General features: G+C 41.6%; 1 protein-coding gene and 1 long non-coding RNA gene across 3 annotated transcripts; both read left to right on the plus strand.

Moving 5' to 3' along the window:
* Positions 1-204: 204 nt before the first annotated feature.
* MPV17L2 (MPV17 mitochondrial inner membrane protein like 2) lies at positions 205-8,001 on the plus strand. Of its 2 annotated transcripts, XM_063290687.1 has the most exons (6): positions 205-412; positions 2,119-2,329; positions 4,392-4,562; positions 4,812-4,888; positions 4,968-5,096; positions 6,054-8,001. In XM_063290687.1, the coding sequence occupies exons 2-6, from the start codon at positions 2,143-2,145 to the stop codon at positions 6,126-6,128; spliced, it is 639 nt and encodes a 212-aa protein (XP_063146757.1). In that variant the 5' UTR covers positions 205-412; positions 2,119-2,142; the 3' UTR covers positions 6,129-8,001. The 2 variants fall into 2 exon arrangements, with proteins under 2 accessions (XP_063146757.1, XP_063146756.1); XM_063290686.1 differs by lacking the exon at positions 205-412 and having other exon boundaries at positions 2,087-2,329.
* Positions 8,002-9,934: 1,933 nt separating this feature from the next.
* LOC134488315 (uncharacterized) lies at positions 9,935-11,012 on the plus strand. Its single transcript, XR_010066959.1, has 2 exons — positions 9,935-10,247; positions 10,637-11,012. It is a non-coding gene; the product is annotated as an uncharacterized LOC134488315 (long non-coding RNA).
* Positions 11,013-11,015: the final 3 nt, after the last annotated feature.

Consider the following 11,015-nt stretch of genomic DNA (forward strand, 5'->3'; position numbering starts at 1 on the left):
ATCTCTGTCACTTCATATCGCAGCAAGAAATTCTCACTTCCGGCTCACTCGGGTCGGCGGCAAGGCTTGGCGCATGCGCAGAACGCTGCTCTCTTTTAATTAACTTTTCCATTCGTTTTTCCAAGGTGAGGCAAGCAGCAGCGACTGGGTTAGAAGTTTTATTGCTAAACCCATTCTGTGTGTCCCTGTAGCCCTCCCACCGGGATCGAACCTACTTCCGCACGGCAGCTCGCACGCGTGACTCGCTCTTCCTTTCTAGCTCGCCGGCTGGCAGGTGGAGGTTCATGCCGGCGGATTCATTCTCCGCTTTCCTTTATTCTTTTTCATTTATTTATTTAGTTATTGAACAAATTTATATAGCCGCCCATCTCTCCAGAAGTGACTGCAAAGAAGCGCAACCCTCGACTAACCGGTGAGCAGCCACGGCAAAGGCTAAATTATTGGGAAAAGGGTTGAACCAAGCCCTCCTTGCGCTTCTCTGCCTTTGGTGAGGAGCCGTGCGGCGCCCGGGCTCAGTTTCGGGACATTTGGGCAAAGTCCACATTGGGATTAGTTCCAGAACTGTGGAGAGGGTGTCGCTGGCCACGTGCAGGTTCTTCTTCGTATGTGTATGTCTCCTCTCGCACAGTGGAAAAAGTCGTGCCTTTGGGCATGAGCAGAGTGCAGCCGGATGCTTGTGTCCCAAGACACCAAGTACGGGGCTTGTTCACAAAGGCACGACTGCCTTCCCCGTTATTGTCTATTGCAGTGTTTTTTAAACTTTTTTCTCTCAGGCCCCCTTCCCACTTTTAAAAATTACGGAGGACCCCAAAAGAGCTTTTGTTTGTACAGTATGGGTTATATTTATTGATATTTACGGTACTAAAAATTAAAATCAATGCATTTGCTGTTGCTACCACTTCTTGTGATTGTTTGATGAGATTTTAATACATTTTTCGACATAGGCAAATAATTTTGATTTTGTGGACCTCTGAAAGGCTTTTGGGGGACCCCCAGGGGTCCTAGAACCACACTTGGAGAAACACTGGTCTATTGGAATCCAAAATCTCCAGCAACAATTTAACAAGCACTTCAAAATCTGAAACAGTGTCCAGGAAGATCTATACATTTGTGATGATTGCCTTAATTCAAATAAAACGCTCAGACTCAAAATGACAATTCAGGTTCTGAGTTTATTTAGAAAAGGGTGCAAACAGGTAAAAAGCTGAGAATGAGAAAAGCGCGCCTAAACTCAAACTAAATAGCATCTTCCAAGCAGCAGCCCAGCCCCTCCCTCACATACAGTTTGCCCCACATTCCCAGGTGCTCCTAACGAGCTCTGCTGCTCAACGGGCAAAGAGACCTTGACATTTCAGAGATAGTCTAAACACATTCCTTCTGGCACAGACCAACACGTTCTCAGTACAAGGCTCGCAGCAGCACCCTCCCAGCCAGAACACGTATCAGCACCACGGCAAGCGAACCGTTACGATGCAGAAACATCGGAACAGTGAACATGACAACATTATAACAAGATTAGATTGCAACAGTTGAGCTAAACTTGAAAAGTATGATTCAAGACTGAATATCCTGGAAAGCACAGGTGAGTCCTTTCCTTGCTATACAGCAAGTGGGAGTTCAAGAGATGCTGCCCCTCCTGGCACCGCCCAGAAAAAAACTCTACGCGTTGGAATTGTGTACAGGTGTTAACAGCATACAGGTAGACCTTGTTTAGCGACCACAATCGGAATCGGCAACTCGGTCATTAAGCGAAGTGGTCGCTGAGTGAAACCACAACTGTGCTTGTGATCTTATTTTAGGTTTCCTTTGCTTTACAGACATGTGACGGTCATAAACGTGACAATTGCTTGCACGGTTACTTTTTCTTCACCGTTGTAACCGTGAGTGGTTGCTAAACAAGGATAGTAGTGCCTTTGGCATGGGAAGGAAATCAGTAGTCTTCAGGGAGCCTGCCATTAATCCTTTTACTCAGGACAGATCTATTTGGGGACTTAATTCAGGGAAAGATGCGTAGAATCATTTCAGGTGTGGAGCGAGTACGCAACAGATACAAATGTGCTTGGCCCTTAGAAACACGTTTTTCATTTTGCTTTCCTCTTGCATTCCCTCTCACCTCAGAGACTTGGCACCAGGAGAACAGCCATGCTTGCTCGTGGCAGGCAAATTTTCAGTGGCCTTTCTGTCTACTGGAAGCCTCTCTTCCAAGGCCGCCTCCTGCTGGTAACCAACACTGTCAGCTGTGGGGGGCTTCTAGCGGCAGGAGACACACTTCGTCAATCCTGGGAGATGAGGCGGGACCCTAAACAGAAATGGGATCGTGCCCGGACGGGTCAGTATATATTATGTTAACTGCTGTTTTTGACCTTTAAAGCCCTCCATGGCTCAACACTGAGATATCTCTAGGATATCTCCACTCGGTTTCAACCCGCTTGAATGAAGAGCTCCCCAGAAAATCTATTACTAGTCCCCATTTCCAGGAGTTGTAGGAGGATGGAGGCCTGAAACGTTTTTTCTGTAGTGGCAGTGCTGCTATGGAACTTACTGTCCCTTGAAATCTGCTGAGCTCCTACCTTGTTGGGTTTCGGGACATTTTTGTTTATTTATTTAATCTGTGTAGCCAGCCATCTCACGTTTGTGACTCTGGGTGGCTCGCATAGTTAAAAGCGACCGCAACAGACAATAAACAAACGAAACGAGAGCAAATAAGAACATTAAAACCAAATTAGAAACCATAAAACATAATCAGCGGGAAAGTACAAGTCATATGCCAGTCAATGCAGCCATCTAACAGGTTCCACACCACAACTGGACACGATGGCAAAAGCCTGTCCTCAGAGCCTTCTGAAAGGCAAGTAGGGTTGGGGCCAGTCTAGCCTCCAGGGGGATGATGTTCCAAAGGGTGGGTGCCACAGCAGAAAAGGCTCTCCTCCTGGGTCCTACCAGATGACATTCCTTAATATACAGGACCGTCACCTGCCTTTTCTGCTGGACCTGATGGGACGGGCAGATATAACCGGGGAGAAAACTGTTTAGGAGGGCCTTTGAGTTATAGATACCACCTTCTGCTTTTATTGCTTTTTGATTGGTGGTTTTATGATTTTATCCATGCAGAAATTACTTACGATGATGTAAAATTATTTATACCACGGATGTTTTATTGAGGCTGTAACTTGCTAAGAGTCTCTGTTTCAGCGTGTAAAAAGCAGAATAAATAAAGTGATTCTTCCAAATGTTGGAGAGGTTGTCACAAAAAAAAAAATCTTTCTTCCATTTGTGGTGGCCATGGGATAAAGCTACACCCTTTTGGTGTAAAATATTTGGGGAGATAAGTACCATTACTAAACAAAGGATTTAATTCTTATCAGAATTAGGCTGACTGCATTTATTTACAGGGCTGAATCTCAAGCTTAAAAATAAGGAACTTATTATCTATTTAATTTTAGCAGCTAAAGTTATAATTGCCCAACACTGGAAAACTCTAGATAATGTCATAATAAAGATGTGGGTTAATAACGCCTCTTCAGTTGTTACATTAGAATAAATCACAGAGTTAAAATAATTAAACATCAGAGGCAGGATCCACAATTCAAATTTGGATGGAATTTTATAGCTTATAAATTGTTTTAATTTATAGTTTTATAGTCAATAGTTCTAGTCTATAATATGGTAATATTTTAGATATGGTAAATTTGTAAATACCTGTCCCTTTACTTACTTTTTAGTAGATTTTTTTGTATTTTCTATATCTTATTTATGCATCATGGATTTTTGTTATTTAGTTACTTGATAATGTTTGTTAATTCTAATAAAATAAAATGATTTTCCTTCCTTCTGAACTATGCCTATATCCTCTTTTAACTATCCCTTTACAAGTCCACTTTGAGTTTTCATATTCAGTATGTGATAATGCTGTTGAGCACAGCCATTAAATCTTGAAAATAGAGTGGCCAGACATCTGGAGTTGTCCCAGACAGTCCAGATATTTTAAAGTTGCCCTCCAGCCAGCCCACTGTATGCCAGACTCACCTTTTGTCATTCATTTTTTGTTTGTTCTGCTTCTGTCTCCTCTCCCATAGAGCTACCATATCGAGGCTATAAAAGTGTACACAACCTCTAGATAGCAGCAACGAGTTCATTTTCTGTATCACTTGGCTGTCATCTAATGGTCTTACAGATTATTGCAACCTAAACCTCATAGTTTTATTTTGTCATGGGATGAGTTGATTGTTTTTGGTTTTTTAGCTGTATGGTGTTTTTATCTGTCATTAGAGTTGCTGTAGCAAGATGGAGAGCCATTTAAGTCTAAAATAAGAGGACACACAGGTTCTCCTCTCTTGTTTCTGTAGATATATTCCTTGTGTTTTGCTAATGGAGCAACTTTTATCCTTCAGCCCGAATGTTGACCATCGGCTGCAGCATGGGCCCAATGATGCACTACTGGTACCTGTGGCTAGACTGGGCCTTCCCTGCTGCTGGCTTCAGCGGCATCAGGACTGTCCTGAAAAAAGTTTTAATTGATCAGATTGTTGCCTCTCCAGTCTTTGGGGTTTGGTATTTCATAGGTAAGACTAAATTCCTAAAGCTACAAGGGAATTTCTATTCTACTGAGGGCAAAAATGAATTGGTCACAGATGGGAAAATATCTGGGGCTTTGCTACAGATCTTGTGTGTGGGTGGCAGAGACAGAGGGTGTGGTGTTTCTGTGGTAGCCTTCTGTGCTTGACTTCCTGTGAATAATTCACAGTTCCTTGAGTTCCCAGTAGCTAAGGCAGATGCCCCCATATTTCCACCTGCCTTTTTATTATCTGCAGGGACTGGATCTTTAGAAGGACAGACTCTGGAGCAAAGCTGGCATGAATTGGAGGACACCTTCTGGGAATTCTACAAGGTAAACATAGTTCTTGTCCCCTGCTTTCTGACCCAGAGTTTGCTGATGGAGCAGCTAACTTAGTTTTTTCTGTTTGCAGATGGACTGGTGTGTGTGGCCACCAACGCAGCTGATCAACTTCCTGTTCCTGCCACCCAAGTATCGAGTGATCTACATGGAGGTCATCACTCTAGGATGGGATACTTATCTGTCGTACCTTAAGTATCGTGTGAGTAGAGCTCACTAAAATGACTGGGGTGAGAAGTAATTCAGACTGAAACACAGGGTGGAATGTAAAGTTGTGCTGAGTAAGCACTCTTCTCTGACCTCTTTTTACCGTAGCTGCTAACAAGTGAATCTGAGCCTTTCTGTATTCAGATCCTCTGTTCTACCATTAAGCAACATCCTCAAAAGGAATAGGCATTAATGGTTATGTTGGGGCTGCCAATTAATGGAGCACAATTAGTCCTCCTCTGATAATCTCAGAAAGCAGCATTTTCCTCAGCTTCTCCACCCCTATTTTAGCAGCTGAGCTCATACATTAATGTGGTTTGTTTTAATTTTTTAATTAATTTATTTATTTACTATCCCGCCTTTATTACTTTTATAAATAACTCAAGGCGGCGAACATACCTAATACTCCTTCCTCCTATTTTCCCCACAACAACAACCCTGTGAGGTGAGTTGGGCTGAGAGAGCGCAACTGGCCCAAGGTCACCCAGCCGGCTTTCATGCCTAAGGTGGGACTAGAACTCTCATACCACGCCTGATTGGCTCTTGGGCTGAGCGCGCGCGACTGGCCCAAGGTCACCCAGCCGGCTTTCATGCCTAAGGCGGGACTAGAACTCACAGCCTCCTGGTTTCTAGCCCATTGGCTTATCATGTTGTGTGAACACAACTCTGGACATTGTTTTTAGTCAGAAACACGATTTCTAGCTTCATATGATATATACATTTTAGTCAGTAATGATTTATTCAACAAACTAACATTTAACCAAGTGGCTTGTGTGAACCCAGTCCCTGGGATTAATTCCTGCTAGACTATCTAGCAGTTTTCTCTGAAGGACTTGTTCATAGATCAAATATCAGAAGTCAAATTAAAAATGGAAAAAACTCGGTGGCTCTGATAACACTACAAGCTTGTAATTAATAAAAAGTATGCTATTTTTTCCCCCCTTCTGTTTAGAATAAAAAGCCACCACTCAGCCTGGATGAAGATTCTATTAAACCTTGCACCACTGACATCCAAACTACTGAGTGAAAAGAGTCAACAACCAAACTAGTTTGTTTTTTAAAACTCGAAGTAATCTGGCATCTTTTTTGAGAAATACTATTTGTGCTACACAGGAACTGGTGCTTGAATGAGATGCACTCTGTTTTCAAGGCTCGGAGCACTTTTCCTTTGGCAAAGTTGGTATGGCCACGGCATCCAGCAGAAGTGCTATCGCTTGTAATGTGTCGCTAAAAGTGCCAAATTATTATTTTTTCTGATTTATTTATTTATTAGCTTAATTTTGTGCCACCCCAATCTCATGGTTCTGGATGGCAGTACAAGAATCTCAACAGCAATCTTAAAAATCAGTCATGTCAATTTAAAAGTTGTGGACAAAGAAAATATGGCCATCTTCCTTCTCCACTAAGCCTCAGAGGAAGCTGGAAAGGGAAAGTTTTCCAGAGCTTCTTAAACGCCAAGAGTGAAGGTGTCAAGTGTATTTCCAAGGGTGGTATATTCCATAGAGGTGTGACCACACCTGAGAACTGTTGATTCTTACCAGATGGTTTGAATTAGCAACTGAGTTCATCCTTCGGAGGATGAATGCATCTGTTTTGGAAGGAATAACTATTTAGGTAACAGGAGAGTCAGACACACTAAGAAAGTACTGTGGTGCAAGGAAAAAAAAGGGAAATTCATCTTAGGATCTGTAAACCCAGAGCATCCTTTCTAGAACTTGCTGCCAGAGGGGATGAAGCTGGGCAGCCTATTCATTTAATAAATAAACTAAAAAATTAATGAACAAGCTTGAGAGCAACTTCACCCCGCAATTCTGTGTTGCAAGTTCAAATACGGAGAATCAGATCATGTTCTAATTGTTATTCTAATAAGCAGTGCTGCAAAAGGTAGAATAAAAAAGCTTAAAACCAAGAGAGAGGGTATGGCCTAGTGACTCTAAAGCAAAGGAATTTTTCAGTTCTCCATTTTTTTCTTCAGTGGATTAGAGGAATACATCAGGGAAATATTTGCTCAGTATATGCAGACTTCTATTGAACTTACTCATCTTCATCTTACCTGCTGCATTTGCTGTATAGATCAAACTGCCAGAGGAGATTGTTTGGAACACTGGAGTGGGTTGCAGTCGATATGCTGGTGATACCTAGTTCTCTTGTATTTTGCCACCCAACTTCAGAAAAATAGCATGGACCCTTGAAGATTGCTTAGTCCAATAGACTGGATGAGGGAGAACAAGTTGAAATTAAATGCAGACAAGGTGGATGTGCTGCTGGTCAATAGGAAATACTGGTACTGTGATTTAGACTGTGCTGGATGGTGCTGCACTCCTTCCTAAAACAGCAGGTCCACAGGTTACTTGTGATTCCCAGGAGATTCTCCAGAAAAATCAATGGCAAAAGGTGCATTTCCACACTCATGCTATGTGTGTCAATTACAATTAATTGTTGGCCAGCTGGATTTGACAACAGTTATCCACATTTTTGTTATGTCTCATCTGCTCTACTTGGAGGCCACCCTGAAAAGGCTGATAAGGATTTCAAAGATGATCTTGTAAATAGCCACCTGCAAGATCCTCTACTATCAGTGAAAAGAAAGTCTCTACCCTAATGTATTTGTGGATAAATTTATTCTAAATTGGTAATAGTTCAGTAGCTGAAATTACTGTACCTCTGTCTCTTTCCTCTCAATAAATCTTTTTAAAGAAAACTCACAATCTTACCTGTAAGAATTATTTTTAATTGAGCAACTGCCAAAGAACCTGGCACAGGGGTACTTCCAAAACCTCACTATTTTCACTCTCCAATTCCTCCAAAGCACTTTGAAACCAAACTGCAGTTTGCTTTGACAACCAGCAAAAATTGTAGGAAATATGCTGAGAAACCATAAATCAATCAGTACTTCCAACCAACCTATACTTTTGTTCCATCAATCAGTCACTTCCAGCTCTTGATGGACATCATTTTAGCAGACATTGAATATCCAACGGTATCATAAACACCAGTAATAATTGCATTTGCTCTCTGTGCTCTTCCCAAACCGCCCAGAGTCCTCTGATGGGAGGAGATGGGCGGGGATAAATTAGATAGATAGATAGATAGATAGATAGATAGATAGATAGATAGATAGATAGATAGATAGATAGATAGTTGGATACCTTCTGGGTGGTGGGGTGTCATCGTTCAGTATGTTAATTATAAATGTCCGTTTGGGGTATTTGGCAGAACAGTGGGCCTGCCATTTCTTTCTCCAGTAAATCTTTAGTGTGATCCTTCGCCAATGACCTGCCCATTGGGCAGCTTTTCTGGGAGTGTACACACTCGAAGGTGTAGTTCATGGCATCACAGGGATGTGTCAAGCCCTCTTCTACAAGGAAGTGACCCATGAAGGTTATAAGCTATAGGAGTGCAAAAATAAAATAATCCAATCAGAAACCTGTCCATGAGCAGCTGCAAATCCCAGAAAAAAAAATACAACTTTCCTTCTCCATTTAAAAGGAAAATAAAATGCTACAGTTCCTCCTCCTTCATCCCACATGTACACTGCTGGGAAGTTTTGTGAGGGGTTGTTTTCCATTCCTCTTCCATAGCTTGTGTGCAGTCACCAGGCTGTGAGAATCCCCCCTCCCCCTCAAATTGGCTTGAAATAGAATAGCTTACCGAAGGCTGGGTAGTGGGAGATGCAAAAGTATCTGCCAATGGGAAAAAAGAATACCCACAGCCTCCAACGTTGCAAAAGACTAGTTTTGCAAGACAATTCAGCTCTCAGAATGAGCCAATGCCACCTGAAGACACAGTTCCAGAGAATTCTGAGCTGGTGCAAAGTCCGTATGTAGAGTTGTCCCAAGATGCATCTCTTTTACTTAGCCCTTTACTGGTTAATAATTTTAATGATGTTAATTTTTGTATTTATTTGCTGTTAGTCACCATAAGATAGGATATTAATTAAACTGAAAATATATTTCAAGAGGATGATAAATTAGGAAAAAATAAAAGAGGAATTTTCCCTTTCCTTTAAACCTGCTGCCCTATAGTTCCCCGGTTATTGCACTCTGTTTCATTGAATTCAGGTGCAGGGGATTTGGCTTTCTAGCTTCATTGATTCTTTCAGTTTTAGTTCAAGAGTTTTCAAAATATTCTTGGCTGATACAACCCATTAATGGAATGAATGGGTCTGGAAAGTAATTTGTCAGCTGATCAAAGCAGTTCATACTGATTCAGTAAAGGAGATCTGCCTGGGGGAAAACTTTCTATGCATGTTTCACTTGTCAGATCAGACCCACATGTGGAATTTGGATATACCTTGAAATGTTGAGACTGTCTCCATGGCACACTTTGATAGGCAGTGAGTGCATAAGAACATTGTTGGATCAAGGGTCTATTCAGTTAATTATTAACAGATGCCTCTAGTAAGCTGGTGTTGGTCTCCCTATCAGCTGCCTCCGACCAAAATTAGTTTACACAGCCATTCTTAGATAACCCAGACTAACAGTAAAGAGGTTGAAACTATTAACTTGCTTCCAGCTGAGAATTAGATAAATTTCACATTGTGTGAAATACTTATCATGCATACAGGTAGTCCTCACTTAACAACCACAAATGGGACCGGCATTTTGGTTGCTAAGCAAAGCAGTCATTAAGTGAATCTGACCTGATTTTATGACCTTTTTCTGGTGGGCATTAAGCAAATCACTGGGCATTAAGCAAATCACACAGTTCACAATTGATTATGCTTGCCAGAAGCTGGCCAGGAAGGTAAAAAATGGTGATCATGTGACCATAGGATGCTGCAATGGTCATAAATGTGAACCAGTTGCCAAGTGTCCAAATCACAATCACATGACCTTGGGGATGCTGCGACGGCTGTAAGTGTGAGGACCAGCTGTATGTTGGTTTTTCAGCACCATCATAAATCCAAACCATCACTAAATGAATGGTTGTTAAGTGAGGATTACTTGTACCAATGATTTTCCACTGGGTGACTTCATTATTTTATTATCTTTTGCCTTTGAGTTATTGTTGATTCCTGGTTACTGCCTGGACTAGTGCCTGCAGTTTTCTTGGCAAGATTTTGGAAGTGCTTTGCCATTGCCTGCTTCCCAGGGCTGAGAGAGAATGACTGGCCCAAGGTCACCCATCTGACTTCATTCCTAAGGTGGAACTAGAACTCACAATCTCCCAATGCCTTAACCACTACACCAAACTATACTATACATACTATGCCTAATTTTAGAAGTCTCTGTTGTGTCCCCCTTAGAAACTTGTTCACCAATACTCTATATAATACTAGATTTGGACAAAGGAGATATAGGCTCAAATCCTCACTCAGCCACAGAGCTCATCAGATAATCTTGAGCTCCTCACTCAACCCAACATATCTACAGGATTGTTGAGAATAACCTGGGAGACTTGTCCTAGGGTACTCATCTTATCTGAAAGAGAAGATGGGAGGTAATTAAATTTGAAAAATGAATGAATGAATGAATGAATGCAATGTTGATCTATGCAAAGCTTACCATTCTAATTAAAAGAATTAAATTCTAGGAAAACCACTGGACCACAGCTACAATGGGCAGATTGATGTAGCCCAGAAAAGAAATGGAATATTCCAGAGGCTCCAGAACACTGATTCTTCAGAAAAGGTCAATTCTGCACCTCCCTAAAATGCAATCGTAAATTGTGACCAAGTCTTTCTATCTGCAAGAAAATACAGCCAACTATTTAGACAGAACTGGGCACAATTATTCCACACAAGACTCTATTTCCTTATCAGTGAATCTGAGTACGTATAAATACCTCTTTGAATGATCTTCTGAGTTAGACTGGGAAAACAGTTGTTATCCGCATCCCTGATCCCTACTGTACCATTGTTTCTGACAAAATTATACTGTATCTCCTTCACAGGAACTCTGACATCAAATGC

This window comes from Candoia aspera, chromosome 1, assembly GCF_035149785.1.
Source record: "Candoia aspera isolate rCanAsp1 chromosome 1, rCanAsp1.hap2, whole genome shotgun sequence".
Classification (NCBI taxonomy): Eukaryota; Metazoa; Chordata; class Lepidosauria; order Squamata; family Boidae; genus Candoia; species Candoia aspera.

Coding starts and splice junctions, on each gene's coding strand:
- MPV17L2 (XM_063290687.1), top strand. CDS start 2,143: ATGCTTGCTCGTGGCAGGCAAATTTTCAGTGGCCTTTCTGTCTACTGG. Junction 2,330..4,391: donor ATGGGATCGTGCCCGGACGG/GTCAGTATATAT, acceptor TTTATCCTTCAG/CCCGAATGTTGACCATCGGC. Junction 4,563..4,811: donor TGGGGTTTGGTATTTCATAG/GTAAGACTAAAT, acceptor TATTATCTGCAG/GGACTGGATCTTTAGAAGGA.